At 30.3% G+C, this 19,866-nt stretch overlaps 3 protein-coding genes, 1 long non-coding RNA gene and 1 other non-coding gene across 6 annotated transcripts in view; 4 read left to right on the top strand and 1 right to left on the bottom strand.

Moving 5' to 3' along the window:
- Positions 1 to 2,027: 2,027 nt before the first annotated feature.
- Positions 2,028 to 2,746, top strand: LOC101490959 (uncharacterized). Its single transcript, XM_004485445.4, has one exon. The coding sequence runs from the start codon at positions 2,129 to 2,131 to the stop codon at positions 2,570 to 2,572; it is 444 nt and encodes a 147-aa protein (XP_004485502.1). The 5' UTR covers positions 2,028 to 2,128; the 3' UTR covers positions 2,573 to 2,746.
- Positions 2,747 to 4,218: 1,472 nt separating this feature from the next.
- LOC113785200 (small nucleolar RNA Z279/snoR105/snoR108) lies at positions 4,219 to 4,322 on the top strand. Its single transcript, XR_003471355.1, has one exon. It is a non-coding gene; the product is annotated as a small nucleolar RNA Z279/snoR105/snoR108 (small nucleolar RNA).
- Positions 4,323 to 5,352: 1,030 nt separating this feature from the next.
- Positions 5,353 to 10,980, top strand: LOC101490633 (uncharacterized protein At1g10890). 2 transcript variants are annotated; one of them, XM_004485444.4, is made up of 5 exons: positions 5,353 to 5,584; positions 5,852 to 6,074; positions 7,299 to 7,514; positions 10,149 to 10,368; positions 10,566 to 10,980. In XM_004485444.4, exons 2-5 carry the CDS (start codon positions 5,938 to 5,940, stop codon positions 10,830 to 10,832), a joined length of 840 nt encoding a protein of 279 aa, XP_004485501.1. In that variant the 5' UTR covers positions 5,353 to 5,584; positions 5,852 to 5,937; the 3' UTR covers positions 10,833 to 10,980. The 2 variants fall into 2 exon arrangements, with proteins under 2 accessions (XP_004485501.1, XP_073224820.1); XM_073368719.1 differs by lacking the exon at positions 5,353 to 5,584 and having other exon boundaries at positions 5,935 to 7,178.
- Positions 10,981 to 14,518: 3,538 nt separating this feature from the next.
- On the top strand, positions 14,519 to 15,776 carry LOC113788068 (uncharacterized). Its single transcript, XR_003474564.2, has 2 exons — positions 14,519 to 14,918; positions 15,575 to 15,776. It is a non-coding gene; the product is annotated as an uncharacterized lncRNA (long non-coding RNA).
- A 1,598-nt stretch (positions 15,777 to 17,374) lies between these two features.
- Positions 17,375 to 19,866, bottom strand: part of LOC101490088 (RNA demethylase ALKBH9B-like) — a 2,968-nt gene continuing 476 nt past the window's right edge. Inside the window, exons 2-6 of the mRNA XM_004485443.4 lie at positions 19,335 to 19,790; positions 18,546 to 18,631; positions 18,153 to 18,463; positions 17,937 to 18,008; positions 17,375 to 17,846 (exon numbers count right to left, since the gene is read on the bottom strand). Of these exons, the coding sequence (XP_004485500.1) occupies positions 17,543 to 17,846; positions 17,937 to 18,008; positions 18,153 to 18,463; positions 18,546 to 18,631; positions 19,335 to 19,790 (1,229 nt within the window). The 3' untranslated portion in view covers positions 17,375 to 17,542. The remainder of the gene's footprint in view (positions 17,847 to 17,936; positions 18,009 to 18,152; positions 18,464 to 18,545; positions 18,632 to 19,334; positions 19,791 to 19,866) is intronic.

The raw sequence follows: 19,866 nt of genomic DNA, 5'->3' as shown, positions 1-19,866 counted from the left end.
CACTTCACTTTCTATTAGAATGATCTATTAGAATTTACAAAATACAACTTATATATAACATATGAAGATTCAAATTACAAACAGGTCTTACTATTCGATCGACTGTATTCACTTGTCAATGTGCCCATTTGTTTTAAAAAAAAATTAATTTTTTTGTTATAATTTTTTTTTAAAAAAATAACTTTAAAAATAAAACTTCAAATGAAAAATTAGTTTAAATAGTTTATTTTAAAATATGATTTTATTTCATCTATTTTCTATAATGTTTTTTAAATAATAAATTTTTTAAAAATGATTAAAATGAAAAACTATTTTGAGAAACTTTTCATAAAAATTATTGTTGAAAAATACATTTTTTTAAAAATAATTGATTTTTATCATGTTCAATATTTAATAATAAACATCTAAATCATTGAATATCAATATTATTTTTTTAATTAATAATAAATGAATCTAAACAACTTATACTATTTTTAAATAAATTTTTATAAAAATCATTTTTTTTAAATAAATTAAAAATCATTATTTTAAAATTTTAAACCAACATATCCAATATCTATAATACTCAACATTGTTAATTTACAGAAAATACATATAAATATGATAAAAATTGAAGTATATGAAATAATAACGTTTCTGAGCAATGTTGAAAACATCAAAATAATTATTAAATTTATATTAAATTAAAATTGATTTATCAATTTAAAACTAAATAAATACCTTAATAAGACAAAAAAATGTTGCATCAATGGCATTTTATGAAGTTGTTTAGTGGGAGCATTTGTCCATTTGCTTAAGTTCATAGGGCAGATACTGACACTTAAACGGGCAACGACTTGTGTTACCCCACTTTTTATCAAACACCATTTGAAAACACTTTCATAGTTTCCATAATGTGTGTCTTTAGCAGCATAAAAGGCATTATTTTACCATAAGGTGCAAAAAGTCCAAATCAAAATTTCAAAGCAATGGACCCACTCTCCCACTATGATTAAGATTCCTATCTATATATCATATGAGTTAAGATAGAAAAAGCCATCCTACAAACCTTATCTACATCCTAGAGATGAAAAATTAAATGTGATTCCGTAACTTTATGTCTAAATAAGAAGAATAATTACTTCAACGGTTCCATTCTTAGTCATTTTCACAACAAAATGAGGTTCTTCTCCATACAACGGTTACTTGATCAAAGTAAAAAGTATCTCACCACAAAAATATTAAGATCAAAGTAAAAAGAAGGTTCTTTATGATTTTTAACCACAAAACTTAATGAACCTATAAATAAATCCAATAATATCTCGTAGCAAAAACCAAAACTCATTGCAGGGCATTTGCAAAAGAAATTGAAATTTTGTGTGTATTTGATTATGCAATGATTAAAATTATTTGTGTAAAATCAATTTTAATTTAAAAAAATTTGAATACAAAATAATATATATATATATATATATATATTGATATATTTAAATAAAAGTGAATTGAACAATGAATTTTAGTGTAAAAATTACATTTTACCTCAAAAGTTATAAATTCTAATTTTAAATTAAAATCAATTTTAAAAACAAAATCAATTCTACCTAACATGACAAAATAAATTTTACGCATCTAAAATTAATTTTGACTATTACAATGTGAATCATCAAACATTCTTTAATCTTTTTAAACACTCCTTTTAAGCCAACCAAAAAAATTAAAAACAAAAACTACTTCATTGTAATTTCTAGTTCCACTTACTACCCATAAGAATTTAATTAATAATACTACGAAGAGATTACAATAGTTGGTCCAAAGAGTTAGATAAGTTATAACTACTAACTTTTATGTACGAATTGAAGAATTCACATTATGTATAACATGTTTCTCGATCAAAGATTAGTTACTACTAGTTGAATATTTATTTTGGTACAAAGTTGAATATTTTTTATTTATGATATGATTATAATTTTTTTTTAAAAATAGTCCAATATGGGTAATGGGTGTAGAAAATTCTAAAGTTTAAATTAAAAGGCCTAATACAGTATCCATATCCTTTATATAATTCCACACCCACCCACTCAGTGTCTTTTTCTTCTTCCACTGAAAAACAACACTTCTAGATCTCAATTCAGTTACCAAACAAAGAAACATGGAAGCTCTTCTATCTCAATTCACCTTCCTCTCAGACCAATCTTTACAAGACAAGAACTTCGATCCTTCGACGATCGAAGATCTTATGAAACTATTTGAGATTGAATCATACAAAGCATGGGCAGCAGCAGAACTTGAACAAGAAAAAGAGGTGGAAGAAGCAGAAGATGCAATGCAAGAAGCCGAGGAACGTCTCGAATCGGCGATGGAAAGTGCGATGGATGAATTCAGAAGGTTTGAAGAAGAGTTAGAGAGGATGTCAAAAGCTGAAATGGAAAGTTTAGTTGAAACAGCAGAGAGTGCAAGAAGAATGGGAAACTTGATGGAAAAAAGTGCTTCTATTGCTTCTAAGAAGTATATTGAAGCTGCTTTGAATTCAGCTACTGCTTCTATGAAATCAGCTTGGAAAGGAATCTCTTCTGGAAAGGTTCATCCATCTTAGATTGATTCATGTATATGCAATTATGCATCCACAATTTATCTATCTATTTATTTTAAGAAATACGTGACCAAATTTCATACCTCTTTATTGAGATATATATTTAGTAGTGAAAAATAAAATATTATAACTGGATCTGGATGAATGTGATGTCATGTGCCCCTCATTTCTCGTTTATTTGTTCAATTGTATGTTCATTACTTTTGGCACCACAAATCATTCTCCTAAAGATGCAGAATCTTAATTAGCATAAAGTTTGTGATATTTCTGATAAATTTCAATTAACATTCCTCTTTATCGCGAGGAAAACTCGTTTAAAGGTAAATCAACTACCCAATTGTGAAGCTAAAATTGAACATACTCATTACCAATTTACTAAACATATATTATCACATAGCAATTACACAAAGGTCCTTTGTTGAAATGAAGTGATACTATTATGAGATATGTTAAGTCTGAGTTAGAAGTCTCGTATCTCTATGTATATAATTTATAAATTAAGTGTCAGAAATGCAAATTTAAAGGTAATTTTATTTTAATATTGATGAAAGAAGAAAATGATGAGCGATGATGAAGAAGGTGAATGGTGATGTATTTTTTTGAAATTTGAAAAACCTATCAATTTTTTTTTTGGTTTTTTATTAAAAAAGTTATTGACAGTAATTCTACACGGATTTGTCACTAGAGTTTTTAATGACGCGTCAATATTTTGAAGGATAATTTTGTACATATTAAAATATAAATGACTCAAATGGAAGAAAAAAATGATAATTTTTTAAATATTATAAAAGATAAATGATAAGTTTGAAGTTTTAAAAGATATAAGATTCACAAGTACAAAAAACATAATATACTTGTAGTATAATTTTGTCTATTTTGTTTCAATCTTCGCTTTGAACAAACATGACATGAAAAGTTAATTATAGATTTTTTTAAAACCTAACACTACCTCTTCCTTATTTTCTTTAGCTGTTTTTTGTTCTTACTCTATTAGATATGAGTAGTCTAAAGTAATTTTTCCTTAAAATCACTTGTTTTTTTACCTTTATTTAAATAAGCGATTTTTACATATATCTAATTATTTTTGTTTTATTTATGATTTCGACGTTCAAGTGCGATCTTGACAAATCAACATCGATTAAATGCATATACAATTAATGACTTTACTGTCATCAACATTATAACTCTGAAAACATCATTAATCAAAACACTTTAATTTTATTAAAGACTTTGCCATTATACATTTTACTATTTTATACTGTTAAGTTGTGTAATGCTATTCATTCAGTTGTAAGAGTGAAGATATGTAACCCGAAAATCTCCCCAGTCTGTTAGAGATGCATTGGAGCATAATTCAGATTGGCCATATGCATTTGGAATACGAGGTGAAGTAGATTACATAAGGCAGAATTTCTGGTCCACGAGACACGGATAAATGTATACCGTTTGATTTGATTGCTTAGTTAGTTAATTCCCCAAAAGTTAAAGCATGATTTGAGCAAGTGGTGGTAGGTAGTGGCAACAATGCGCTTCATACGTTGACTAAGTCACAGTCCCACATCGAGCAATATGGAGATATAGGAAAAATTGGCTACTATTAGAGTAGAAGATTAAGTGATTTGGAAACCATGATCCTTCAGGCAGTTACGGGGATATGAGGAGTGGTCGAGTCTCGCAGAAAATATGCGAGTTGGGTGTTCGCCCCAAGCCTGGTTACGACAATTGGGCACTCTCCTTTAATTATTCTGATCCCTATTGAGCCCAATCCTGAAGGGCCAATTCAAGTTGTTAAAATTTTGTTTTAATATCAGTTAATAATTAATAATATAATGAATCGCCTTATTGGAATATAAGGTCATCAATTTTGGATAATTAAAATTGTACTCTATTTTGGATAACTAAAATTGTACTCAATTTTGGATTATAAACTTCAGAGGAAACTGTGGCACTATTAACAAAAAAATATAATAAACGTGGATTGAATTTATGTTAAGGAATCGAACATAAATAAAGTATTCTTTTTGCAATTATCCTTAAATGCTTCAAATATAAGAAAGTGCTCCTTTACCAAAAAGGTGTTCTATCCTGCTCTCCTGCTATACAAAAATAATTGTTTCAAAAACAAAATATTGTCAAAAAAAATAATTTTTTTTTTAAATTATAAAATTATTTTATTACTTATTTTTTCAATTTATAATATTGTTAGTGAATTTGAAAAAAATCGTATATGTAATTATTTCAATTGATAATTTTGTCATTAAATATCATTTATATTATATCATGTTTTGATCAAGTTTGTATCAAACATCACATAATAAAATAATATTTCTTACTTTTTATTATGTTAATATGAAATTATACGATATTTATAATGTCACTATTATGTTATATATATTTATTTATTTTTTAAAACAAAAATAGAATTCAGAATATCATATGATTGGTTTGATATCTCAATTATATTGACACCTCAAATCAATTATCATTTATAATATTCTAAAATATTATTAAAAAATATATAATTTTTTTTAAAGAATACAAACTATCACCTCATTAAAATTATAAAATTCAAAGAAAAAATGTATTCAATATTTACATAAATTAACAAAATTTATATTAATAAATACTATTTTCTTTTTCTTTTGAATTTAGAATATATATCCCATCTAATAATTTCGACTATTATTTTTCTCATACACAACAAAATAATTTTAATGCTGATGATATTTTTAACAAAAACATCCCATTTTGGCCTTGTTTTTGACTTTGGTGGTTGTTGTTGGTCTTAGGGCAAAACGACTCGTTTTAAGAGTTTAGAAAAAAGCAAAATATAAAATGTAGTTTGGTCCATCGTCGTCCTTGTTGTCTTCCTCTGTTGTTTTAGGGTTCGCAGAGTTTCAATTTACTCTGATAACATCCCAATTCCTCCCTATTCTTCATTTCTACAAAATCCACAAATCCAGCCATATATCTGTTCCTTTATTGTTCTATTCGAAGTTTCCCTTGGTTTTTCAGGTGAAAGTTTGTTCTTAGTTATTTTTTCATCTAATCACGCTGCTTAATAAAATTCATTTAGTAAATGAAACTTACAGAACGGATTGTTTCATTAGTTTCTATGCATCTTCAATCTATCATTAATTGATATGCTTTGGTTTTGATAATCATTAAATTATTACTTATTTTTGACGAAAATCATTTAATAACTGGATAATTGGTTAATTGATTGTTTTGTTAGCTGATTGATTTATACTAATTTTGTTTTTGTTTCTTTTGCTCTTACAGGGAAACTTTTTATTTTGATTCTTTGTTCTTCTTTTTATGATCTTGAAAGAGATATCTTAAGCTTATTGGGGATCAGGTGTTTTGAGATGCCTCGAGACTTGTCGCGATCCCGGTCGCCTCCCTACCGGCGTAGGCATTCACCATCTCCTGTTGGACACAGATATAGCAGGAGGAGTAGAAGAGATAGAAGCCGATCTCCATATTCATCCTATTCATATAGCAGGTGATCCTGTTTGGATGTTGGTTTTTATGTGATATATCTCTTAGAGTTAGAATGATTGGGGGTTTGTGTTTTACAAGTTATTTGCTGTGTATCTTCACACTATTTGTCGATATTGTGTTGTAATATTTTATGTTGTAAATTCACTGAGTTGTACCATATATGTTAGGTTTGATTTAAGGGTTGATGTTCTATGACACAACAAGGGCGTTATTATACTAATATAATATTCTAGTAAATTCTACCGAAATTGGATTGGATCTAGACTTGAACTTGAGAATTTGGCAAGGGTTGTGTAGTTGACCAGGGGTTAGCTTTGAGGCAAAACGTGTAAAATAATATGTTTTTGTGGGGTTCTTTCTCTTTCCATTATACTAATGTCTTATTTAAGTGCTAAAGAAATTACAAAAAAAGATGTGAATTTCTTTGGTGGAGTATTTGTCGAAAACTGACTATTTACTTTGTTTGAAGAAATGAATATGGCACTTTCAGGACTACAGAGCTATCATATATTTATGACCGAAACATGTTGGTCAATATTGAACCCCATGGTTGATAATGCTGGTTATTTGTGGAATGTAATTTGAATTCAATATCTACTTGGTAGTTGCTTATCATTCTGCTTCTTTGCTGTAAGTGTTCGATTGGACAAGAATGGACGGCTAGATTTCTTTTAGTATGCCATTTGGACCTCTTCTGTTAAGCTCGTTGAGCCACTGAATGAGATGCATGCAGTTATGCTGGATGATTGACATTGCTAATATTCAAGTATTTGAAGACCTTGTCATAAGTGTCCGGCATGGTGTCACTTTTTATTACTTGTTATTGTTATTGGGTTTCTTTCTTTTGTGTGGTTCCCTATTTGTAAGTGAAGGTTGAAACTCATTAATAAAACATACATATAAGCATAGAGCATAATGTAGAGAACATGATAGGATATATGATATTCCTAACAAAATAAGAAACATCAGTTTCTTCCCATAACATGGAAACTGAGGGATATGAACAGGTGGTGGGTTCTGATAAGTGTTTTATCATTGCTCGATTGTGACATTTGCTTCTTTGTGTGATAAAAGATGGAGCACACAATGGTTATTATTTTATGAGGTAACTGTATATGTTTTCATATTTAGCATGCTAGATGGTGGGAAGGCTTTATATTCACTTAAGATAGCTGTTTAGTTTTATGAGGTCCATTGCTTATAATCATCTGTATCACCCCCACAGGCGAAAAAGTCGTTCTATTTCGCCAAGAGGCCACAGAAGTCCTTCTGCAACTCCTTGGCGTCGCAGAAGTCGATCTCCAACTGCAAAACGATACAGAAGACATAGAAGTAGGAGTTCCTCATTGTCCCCTGCTCATAAGTCTTCCAGTTCAAGCCTTGGGTCAGTAGAGCAAAAATCTGCAATTGAAAAACAACGGAAAGAAGAAGAGAAGAAAAGGTAGATTTATTGATTTATGCCTTCTTCTAATTCTGCCCTTTTCTTCTCTTTTATTTGATTTAAGCTTTAAGGTGGAAATCGTTAGTTGGCAATTCTGTTTTTTAGGAGAATTTCAGTATTTCATGTGTAAAGTATAATTTATTGCTGAAACTTTAGAACATTGATGTTATTAATGCACATAACTCCGATACACAAAAAGGTGCATATTATCTGTAAAATACAGATTGACTGGAAATTAGGAAAGGAAGGTCATAATGGTAAACCTTTTTAACCATTTCCTTTCTTTTGTTAAATAGTTATAGTGTCAAATTTTCGCTTACCATGTATTTATTTTAAATATTGGTATGCTCTATTCTCAGGGCATCTATTGGTTTATATTATGATTAACTTCATTTTGTATAGAACATATTGGATACGATTCAAGTCATATACACTAGGTAATGGAAAACTTCCCCTGCTTTTGCTGTTATATCATTTATACTCTAAGGGCTATGCTGTTAAGTTTTGCCCCTATTGCCTCTCCACCCCCTCGTTAGCCTTTTAATATGAAAATTATGATTCTTTGCGTAGTTGATGGCCTTCTTGAATGTAACAAAAAGAATAATAATTATGTTTAGGAATAGAGTATTGCAGTTTTTTCTTCCACCTCTTTTCTTATGAAACAGAAAACATCTGTCTCCTTTGTGGGTGTTTGACTCTAACTGTATGCTTTCTTGACGGGGTTTGTTGTATGAATTTGCAAGGGATTGGAAGCCATCCTAATACATGTTTTTCTTAATGCTCTATGTTTTGGTTCTTTTTGGAGGATTTCTTACTATCCCTTCCTTTTTTCCTTTTGGATTTTTTCTTTTATTTTAGAAAGGAAGCATTGCATCTTACTTCTTCTTTCTCTATTGTACACGTGATCTTGATTCCTGACTAAGCTCCATCCTTGCCGGCAGTGGTGGGAATAGGTCGGGCCGAATTAAGCTTTCCATGAATAGGCTAGCTTAGTAGGTCTAAAAGGCTCTTTTGGTGATCTGTAACTGACATTTTTAGCGAAATAGGCTTTGAAATAAGTCTTAACCTTGTCTATTTAAATAATGTCTTGCCTGACCAGGACTTGATGTGAGGCTAAGCAATGAATCCCTTTTGGCTGACCTAATTGTTGGTAGTAATTAAGAACACGTTTAATGATTTCGTGTCTCATGATTTATAATTTTTGTACTAGCTTAGCATAGCTTAACTGTTATCTACCATGGTCTTTACCGGGAGGTTGTGGTTGTTGGCGGGAGTTTGACCTCCATATCCCCATTGCCATCCCTCCCCCCCTCTTAGGTCCATTAGGGAGGGATGGCAATGGGGATATGGAGGTCATCACATTTGTAAAACATTGTCCCCAAAAGACCGTCACTCTTAGTTTCAATCTAACTTTTTTTTTTTTTTTCAATTGTACCCTCTAATATTATGTGCAATTGTGCATCACTTCCAAGTCAATAATCTCCACTTTGCATTTATGATAATGGAAATACATCAATAATTAATAAGGGTAATTGAGTAAAACCATCATTCTCTTCCTTTCATTTATCATATTTTCTTAATCATAGTGAAATGGTCAAATGTGACAGTTATTGTGAGACAGAGGGGGTATAATTTACTAAACTGAACAGGTGACAGGCAACTTGTTTTTATTACTTTCTGCTGCCAGCAGCCACATTATATTTGTTGAGTCCCTGAAACTGTTTGGGTTTCATCATGATTGTTCAGAAAGATTTGTTATCCTTATATAAGTATACATGTCAAGTTTCCTTTCCCCCCCATTTGGTGGGGTGAAGCCATCGGTGGAGTAATATAGGAAGATAAGTTGTTTAGGATTTCATCTTTTTTGTACAGTGAGAAAGTAGATCTGACCTTGTGACCCACCTCAACGGGTCTAGGCATCAAGCTGGCTTACAGACTGGTTTCTCTCCAAGTTTGAACATTTTTGTCAGTCCGATCCTTTGGATGCAATGCTCATCCATTATTGCTTTTCATTTGTAGTTTCACCTTGGCATTTTATTAGAGCAAATCTTTTGCTATGTAGGATAAATATTATTTTCAAACACGGGTTTATCAATTGACTTAATGCTTTTATCACCTAACTAACTAATGAATTTGACCTATTTTACAACAACTAAGCTAGCAAAGATGCATAATTAAAAAATTCTAGTATTTCCATGATTAGTTTAAAACTGCAGCATGTTACTTGAATTTCTTCTCCACAGGCTTATCTGAAGGAAGGTACTGCTATAATTCAACTTGTTATGTTTGATGATCAAATTGGCTCCCTCATTTATCTCTGTTCACCAGTTTTGAAACTCATTTGTTTGGATCAGGATTCAATAGAGGTATGCCTTAAAAGCATAACCATTTTTAGCGCCTTTATCACTATGGAGGTTAGTTTGTCGTTGATTGTGGTTTTCTATTAAGTAGTTTAGGAAAGTGTAAAAAGAAAACGGGGAGAATGTAAATGGGGAGAAAAATGAAGCAGACATGTTTATTGTCCAGTTTCTATGCAAGTTGCCAATGATAAACAATATTGAGGCTACTTATGTGTGGCATTTCCCCCTGCATGAGTGGCCATTTTCCTGCTTAACATTTTGTATGTTTCCACAGGCGTCAACAGGAAGCAGAGTTGAAATTAATAGAAGAAGAGACTGCGAAGAGGGTTGAAGAAGCTATTCATAAGAGAGTTGAGGAAAGCTTGGATTCTGATGAGGTCCGGGTGGAGATTCAAAGGCGGTTGGAAGAGGGAAGAAAGAGACTTATTGATGAAGTTGCTGCTCAACTTGAAAAAGAAAAAGAAGCGGCTCTAATTGATGCTAAACAGAAAGAGGTAACATTTTCTAATTGAAGGCTTTAATATTTTAATTCTTTTGCTAATCCGATGAAATATGATTTGGAGATTTCCGGTTCCAGTTTATAAGTGTACAGACAATTGTTTCAAGCACATGCACTTATTTTAACAGAGGAATAAGTCTGAAGCCATCGCAAAAGCTTATATTAATAATATTTATCAACGCTGATCTGCAGGAACAAGCTCGTAAAGAGAGAGAAGATCTTGAAAGGATGCTTGAGGAAAACAGGAGGAAGATTGAAGAAGCTCAGAGAAGGGAAGCATTGGAGCAGCAAAGAAGGGAGGAGGAACGATATAGAGAGCTAGAAGAGCTACAGAGACAGAAAGAAGAAGCCCTGCGAAGGAAGAAACAAGAGGAGGAGCAAGAACGTTTAAACCAAATTAAATTGTTGGGAAAAAACAAATCCCGTCCAAAATTGTCATTTGCTCTTGGATCCAAATGACCGTTGGGCAACTATTTGTCTAGTTTATTTAAAAGTGTTTGGCTTTATTCTGTATTTTGCATATGTAGTTTAAGGAAATTACAAGCCTCCTCGGCTTCAGGGACAGTGTCGTTACTGTTTCATATTTGATTTTCTCATAGCCACCTAATTTGGTCCTTGGTTGATATTTCACTTCATTTACTGTGAAATCATACTCTCTTAGCACTGAGCATTCCCAATGCTATTTTCAATATTGTACTTATTTTGCACCATTAGAGTGCAGTGATGTGGAGACATGCTGGAGAACCGTTCTCTCTTGAGGATGCTAAAACTGACATTGTATTTTGACCTCGTATACCCATGAGTGTGGATGTTAGTCCGGAGGTGAGAGAAAAAGTATCCCATAAGAGAGAAAGTAATATAAAAAACTATAAAAATTCAGTGTTGATGTCTATATTTGTGTTCAAGAATTATTTCTCTTCTAAAATATGCAACTGTAAAAAAACAAGAAAAAAGAGACCATAAATAGGAGGGTCAATTATCAGATCCGATCAGGGTATGATGAAAAGAATGAAATAGAGTTGTTGAATTTTTAAAATCGACTCATAAGTAAACTTTGAATTACTATGATTTACTTGCTTTGGGAATCAAGGCTTAAAACAGAAAAAGTAAATAAGCATCCTTGCACATGTAGCTCATTCTGTATAAATAATATCCACCAGATACTTTCCCCATGTCATTGAATTTCTTTTATTTATTTATTTATATATTTTGTACGTAATCGGGTTTGCCCACTAAAGTGTCATTAAACACACCAAATCGATTTAACACGTAAGCCCACAAAAAATTATATCAAATCTATAAGCTTTGTGAGTTCTGACTACCACAACCAAATTGATATTTTTATTTTACAAGACTATTTTTTAGAAAAATTATTTGTATACAGAAGGTGATATGATTAATACATGTAGTATATTGATGATGTAATAATAAAAGAAAACATGAAGAAAAAAAAGGAGACAAATGAGTATATGAAAATTATAAGATTTATGCATTATTGTTGACTTTTTTTAATTTCCAATGCATATAATCAATGCTACCTAACATATCTAACTATTAAAAAAAAAAACACGCCACATTTTTGTTATTATTATTGCTAGGTCTTCTTTTCGGTTCCGATGTTCCTCGCAACCTTTTCGAGTATTCAACTGTTTTCTGCTTTTGCCAACCCCACACAATAATAGTCATTGTAACTAGGGTATCAGCTCATGTAAATATGTAAAATATTTCTCATCGACTTAAAAAACTATATATTTACCTATAAAAGATACTACCTCACCTCAACCATTTATTATACTACTTTTGTTCTTAACTCACTTTTTTCCCTAAATATAAACACTCTTTTAATTTATTATTATTTTTTCAACTATATCTCTTATTAATACTTTTAGTTTATCTTCAAATATAAAAAATCAAATTTAACACATTTAAATATTAAATTTATTTTATAAACATTAACGTATTAAATGAATGTATTAATTACTCTACTAATTTTTTTTAATAAGAATAAAAAAATAATAAATACTTATAATAAAGGATGAAGGTAGTAAGTTATTTTTTACAATTTTCGCATAGAGATTTTGTGAAATACCATGTTTTTATATGAACAATTTTTATAAAAGGACTTATAATTAATTACAAAGGTACTATAAAATATTCAACATATTTAGTAAATATACTAGATAAGAAGTAACAAAATGCTAGAACAGCTTGTAAAGAAAAATTAATAAAAATATATAAATTTTGAGAAGAAATAGATAAAGTGTGATCATACAAACACTATACACAATTTTATTTAAAATTTGAGTGTTTTTAAGCTAGGTTATCAGTTGGAGTTATACTTACAATGTTAAGAAGAACACGTGAAAACAAAATAAAATAGATTAATTAAAAAAATGACTAGTCAAAGGCAATTATGAAGTTGAAAGAGTATCAAATCCAGCTTGTAAATTAAAAACAAAAAAAATGGGTTGAAAGAATGGTTATGACTTATGAGTGGTGTAGTTGTAGTTACTAGTTAGTCCTTGTTGTTCAGAGACATTGACTGAGAATGGGGAAGTTTTTGGTGTGACACATTTATTTATTTATTAATTTATTTATCATGATTAACATATAATTGCCGTGACCAGATTCATGCTGACACTTCCAACCAACGAAAATGCGCCACGTCATGAGACATCATACGTGGATGTCGTTTTGATCCACCGGCCCCCCGATACCAAACTGCATCGCATTAAAATCGAGCTCGTGATATAACTATCTATGTATTTGCACGGTTCAATTGAATCAATGTTAATATGTTAATGTTATTGTTTTTGTTATGTCCTCTCACGTGGACCGGTTTTTTCTGTCTAATTGTCATTGACACAAATTGGATGGGACGAGTGGAGCCTCTCATCAATTTACACTCATGTGCTGTCTATCTCTATCTTTAGCCAACTCTATCTTTAATACATTATCACTTCATTTTACTCTCTCGGTCTGTTTGGTTGAGAAAATAAAGTGTGAAAGACATAAATAGTACATGAAACATAAAATAAATTTATTATATTAATTTGATATAAGACAAGAAGAGAAAATAAATATCAAAGAAGTGTCTTCTCTTGCTTTATTAGATAAAATAAAATTCAAATTTGAGATGATTAATCAGGTCAATAAGACAATCAAAATAAAAAGTTTATAAGTTTACCAATTCATAAACTATTGAAATATGATGCGAAAAATAAAATAATGAATTCATATATATTTATTTACAAGTCACAATCCATTTTCTCTCATATATTTGACCTATAGAATAGAGAGAAGAAACTTTTTAAATAGTGTAGATGTATATTATTTTTAGCATCATGTTCCATATTTGAACTTAGAATCTCACATTATTCATGTGAGTTTTAAGTAATGTTCACTACTTTATTTATGTAAAAAAAATATTTATTTTTTAATTAAAATTTTTTAGTCACATGAAAATGGGGAAAGTTAGTCCCTAAATTTTAATCTATATTAGAGAACATGTTATATTGATTTCATGGAATTCAACCTACAGACATATACTACTAGTATATTATATTATAAGTTGTTTCTATAAATTTTTTCATTTTTCTATAAAGCATATATGTTAGTAAAAAGTTCAAATAAATCAATTTAAAAATATCCTTTAATTTTTATTTTACTTCTTTAATTTAATTTTTTAAACTTTTCATAAGAATTTGGTAATTATATAGTTTATTTTTTTTCAAAATAAGAATGAAGATTTTACCTTAAAAGATGAAAAATCTTATAAGGCCAAAGTGGTAAGAAGTGATTTACATAAAATAATAGGAAGAATTTTTGTCTTGAGAATCTTTTAAGATAAATGAGCTTTTGAAATGGTGCAAAGAATATATTACTTTTTGAAAAGAAAAAAGAAATTCTGCCACTGAAGTTTAATAGCAAAGATCGAGGAATATGATGTAGTAAACCTAAATATGGGAGTTATTTAATTCAAATTAATGGTAATAAATATTCTACGGTTTACGTCGTAATTAAGTTGGCTGTATTCAGAGAGAATATTACTCATAAAAGATGCCAAAGTACTAAAGAGTGAAAGGTAACCGTTGATTTAATAAGAGCGTTGATTACACGTGCTAACAATCCGCGTGAGATCTTAATCACGTTTCATAAACATTTTAGCAGCGTCAACTTGGTTAGGTTAAGTTAGGTTAGGTTTAATATTTTTCATATATAAATATGTGACACTCACATTTCTTTCTCCTTCTCTATTCTCTTTTTCATCATCTTTTCTTTCTTTCCTATGTTTCTTACATGAGAATGAGAATCATAAATTCATGAATGGATCGGTAGATTGTGGTTGATGGGAATGTTGTTTGGCTCGAGGTAACTATAACTCAATTTCTTCGTCTTTGAACTAAACATAGTTTCAAAGGTTTGATTTTGAATGATATATATCTATTTATCTATTTATCTCGGACCAGGCTTCATTCCCGTCAACTTGATCTTCTTTTATCTCTTTAAATCTAACGGTTCTTACAACTGCTGCACCATATTCTGGTAAGATATTCTAGTTTGTGTTGTGTGTGGATTCATTTAATTTAGAGATTGCATGAATATTTGTCAAATAGTATTCATATGTAGGGATGCAAAGAGATGAGGAAGATGCCTCTGACTTTGTTGTTGGTTGGTTGGTTGCTGCACCTTTGCCACTGCTTTTCTTAATTTGTCTTCTTTCTTGCGGCTTCATATATTTATCTCTTTCAACATGTGATTTTAACTGTTTAAAGGAGGCTCAGAAATCTAGATTATTCATAATTATTTTTCTCCGGTTATGATTAGTGAGTGATTGTTATTAACAGTATTATAGCTTTTTTCTGATTGAAAAGTTAAAGCAGTAAATACTCTGTATCTTATTAAAATATAATGAGTCAACAAAATAAATATATTTATCTAAATTTTATATTATATTTGATTAATTAAACTTTTTCTTATATTAAAGGCGGCATAAGAGAGGAGTGTATTAAGAAACACATGAAGCTTTAAAATAAATTCTGCATTTTGTCAGTAGATGTTTCAGAATTATGTAGCATCTTTAGGGTTTCAGATTCCTAGCTTGCCTTTTCTTGCTATCAAATTTCATGCTATCAAAATACTTTGCCTTGCTTTTTCAGGTAACATATATATTTATATATTTTTGTTTTTTGTTTTGACAGAAATTAGTTATTTCTTTTGATCTTAGGAACAAGGTGGCGGCTGCAAATTGCAGTTCTTTTTTGCTTTCTTCTTGTCTCTTTTTCTTTATTTGTCTCAGAGATTGATATTGATCACTCTGAGTAAAGTGTAGTATATGGATCTAATCTCTAAAACTATAGCACATTTTATATTTTTCTATCAATTCAATTTTTATTTATACTAGAGTATTCACCACTATATATTTTGTCTTTGTTTGGTTGCAATGGCATTACAATTCTAAGTCCTAAAACATGACCAAAACAAACGTACTATTAGCTAGGAAATTATATATATATGTTTATTTATTAATATTCAAAAGTGAGTCTAATATTACAATGATAAATTGCCATGATAAATATTGTACTTTTTTATTCCTCTCTGATTATAGCTTAGAAAAGAAGTCTCTTTTACGAAGAAAAAGTGTTTCGTCTTTGTTTGGTTGGAAATCTTTGGTGATGAAAGCTTTGATTCTTTGGAAGTGAATTTGCAAGTGCTTTGCATTTACAATATTCGACAGAGCATAAAACAAACGAATTAAATAAAAACAAGCACATTGTTTCAATTAACGCTTACATTGGTTTTGTTTTGTTTGATTTTATCATAGTTATTATAAATTTAAACAAATTCATTTTGGTTAAGAGTTAAACTAAATGTAAAATGAGATATGTTTTGATGAAAATCACATATAAGTAAATTGAATAATAATTTTGAAGATAAAATTCATGTTTGAATGTAAAAATTTCAATTAAAACAAAAAATTAGATTATATCTTAAAATAGAAAGTAATTTTTATTTATTTTATGATCTATTAACATGGAACATTCCCTATAATAATATTATTTGGTGCAATCGTTTAAGATGTTGTAGAAGCCAAGCCAGTTGCCTACTTGGGCCTACTTGGGCCACTATCCCTCACTTGTTCAGAAACAAGAGTTTTGTACCACGCACCCCCTCATTTTTACCTCCCACCCCCTCAATCATGTGTAAAAGACTATTTTATCCTCAATTTCATCTATTATCTTGATCCTACTCATCCCTCGAACATTTGAAACTTTCGAATCTCAAAAGTAAGTAAAAATTCAAATATTTCAAATATTCGAAATGTATGAAACCCCAAATCGTTCGAAAGTTTGTATCATGTTGAAAGTTTCGAAATGGAAGTCTCCAAAGTTTGAAAGTTTAGAAACATAGAAACTTTCGAAAGTTTCATGGAATTAGAAAGTTTCGAAATGGTTGATGCTCGAAGAAATGAAAATCTCGAAATAGAGGTCGAAAATTTGGGCTTTTCATAAACAATTTGGGCTTTTCCAGTTCGATAGATATTTGGCCCAAATGGTTTAAGCTTTCACATAATTATGGCACTATATATTATTTCCACCCCATAAACATTGAGGTTTAGCAAAAGTAAAGTGTTCAGTCACGTGTATAATGCCCCACCACAAAATGATATTTATCTGTATTTGTTCTTTGCTTTTTGATTCAGAAATTTAGCTAGTGCACACATCTCTTTAATAAACAAGAATAATACATAGCATCTAATTCTTCAAGATAAACATATTTGATTGGATATAAGAGAATTATAGTTAATGAACTCTCGAATCACGTATGTATAAGTAACTTTTAATTGGAAATTTTGTAGACTTTAGCATTAAAGCAGCAATGTGAACTACAATTCTCATTATTCCTTCCACTTTTATTTTGGAAAATAGAATGGTGCATTTGCAAGAAGCACACTATTCATTTGTTTCATACTACGTTAATATTACCACAAAAGCTAAATCTGAAAAACATAAACAATGGTTTTACTATATTAACAATATTGCACGAATGTGATAAAAATTCTAATAGAAAATAAATGTGTGAAATTCTGTCACGTGTCATTGAAATAACTTTTTTTACAATAGATAAAGATATTTACAATAAGAAAGTGAAGAGCAACTCTAGTGAACTTAATGCCTTGCCCTGCCTCCAAATTCGCTGGTTTTCGATTTTCTAAAGCTACCATTAATATGTGGAGGATATTCATCTTCGACACGAGACCATTCCTTTCTAGTCTTCCAAAACCTATTAGATTCAGATTTAGATTCAGATTTAGATTCAGCACTCTCAGCAGGCTCTATTTGAGTATCTGAATTCCTTGATAGTTTGTTTAGAGGTGAATTGATAAGTTGCTTAATTGCCACTAGCTCAGGATCAGGTGAAAAATTATATGGTAACTTGCTATTATCCATCTTTCTAAAGGTAATAGAAATCCTGCAGCAAAAAACAAATATTATTAAATAAAAAACAGTTCATTAAAACAAGAAAGGTTTTTAAATTTTTTGTATTTAAACTTGAAAGTACCTTTTTGATGACACAGATGGAATACAATGTTTAGCTATGTCTGCTCCATTACCATTGAAAACAAACACTGACCTGCATGATCATCATAAAAGTATTATGAATACATAGGCAATATACATCATCAAACACATAAATTATTTGACAAGTAACACAAATAAAGGCCATGCTCAAAGTTTGATTAATTACAAGTCACAAGAAGAGGGAATAGAAGCTTACCCAACAGGCAGGGGAATCGAAACAGGCCCCGAAAACTCGCCGGGACGAATGACTTTCAAACGTGAACCGAATAATATGTCACATTCATTTAAGAATGACAAGGTATAAAATGGTCTGACAAAATCATGATGATCAATATGCGGAGGAATGCAGTCCCCTACATCATATATGTTCACTATGCAACTATCTGGAACACATGTTGAAGGAACTATATTCCATCTAACCATCCTCTTTATCATTTGCTTGAACAAATGTGGTAATGGATCAACCTTTTCAGTTCTACTTATACCAGGAGGGTTGCCATGTTTGTCCTGCAACATTTTACAATAATATGTAAAATAAAATATCAAATATTAAGTACTAACTAGAGAAGAAAACTGAAATGTTCCTTACCACTGCATAATTGTAACAGCAGCCAAATTGTAAGGTTTCACGTCCTTTACCTCGCATCCACTTTCTTGGTTTTGAATATGTTTTATCTGCAAACAAGAAAAGCCAGTAGATATGTAAGAATCACATTCATTCCATGTACTACTGATTGAAAATTAACTATTTTACTGCTAGAGTGCTAGTACTAGTGGTTAGAGTAGACTTGTAATATGCCACATAATAGTATAGTTAGTATCAATATCAAATATTGTATAAGGTTATGAAAAATGGACCTCATTGATCCAGAATCAGTCAATTAGAAATTATGGCAAAGTCAACAAATAATAAAATACTGGACCTCAGTCCCTGCATATGTGTAATTAGGCACATTCTATAAACATATCAAAACACATTTTATTCTGCAATTTGAATCCTCGAGGACTGAAATAAATAAATAAGCATTTTAGTCGTCGAAATTGTAATGATCGGGCAATTTAGTCCATTAAATAAAAAAAAAAATTAAACAATTCAATCCTTTTATAAAATTCTACACCACAATTTACTATTTCGTAAATTTGAGGAACTGAATTGACCAATTCTTATAATTTCAACGGCTAAAATGCCTATTAATCGAACCCAATGACTTCTAAATTTTGTATTAGTTCTAAGAGTATACTAAAAGAGTGCAACAAACATGAGTACAAATATGAAATAATGAAAAACGAAAAGTATGTGCTAAAGTTCACAAATAAATTAAAGGAATGGTGAGTGAATTGAAGCATAAAAGGAGAAAATAGGAAACTTCATATATACCTCTAAGTTTTCCTTGTTGTCCTCTCCATTGCAATCTGTAAATATACTCAACAATTTTGTTCTGCTCAGCAGCATTGAAAACACCAGTATGAAGTTCAAGACCTTGTAGCACATTTATGTCTCTCCCATTTAACCTTTCAATGAAGTAAAAATCTGTTTTGCTTTGAACTTCATTATACCTTATACGCTCCTTTTGTTCGTCCGACGACTCGGTTTCAAGCGAAGAAACATCAACAATTCCATCATTTAACAACAATTCAGTATCAGATTGCTTAAATTCCTTCAGATACTTATATGAAGAATCAAAGTTGTGTTTGTTATCTCTCATTGTATGAGTAGAATCATGTTTTTGTAAAAAGTTCCTAGGTCTTTTCCATTGTTTTTCAATTCTTCCATTGAAAGATTCTCCAACTTCTTCCAAATCTTCACCGGAATAGGAACTCTCACTATACTTTCCTATATTAGAATGACAAAGTTACATTAAATTCACTCCTAATTTATTTGAAAAAAGAACTCATGCACATAAAGAGAG

Source organism: Cicer arietinum, chromosome 1 (assembly GCF_000331145.2).
Source record: "Cicer arietinum cultivar CDC Frontier isolate Library 1 chromosome 1, Cicar.CDCFrontier_v2.0, whole genome shotgun sequence".
Classification (NCBI taxonomy): Eukaryota; Viridiplantae; Streptophyta; class Magnoliopsida; order Fabales; family Fabaceae; genus Cicer; species Cicer arietinum.
This window is presented reverse-complemented; position numbering and strand designations above follow the sequence as displayed.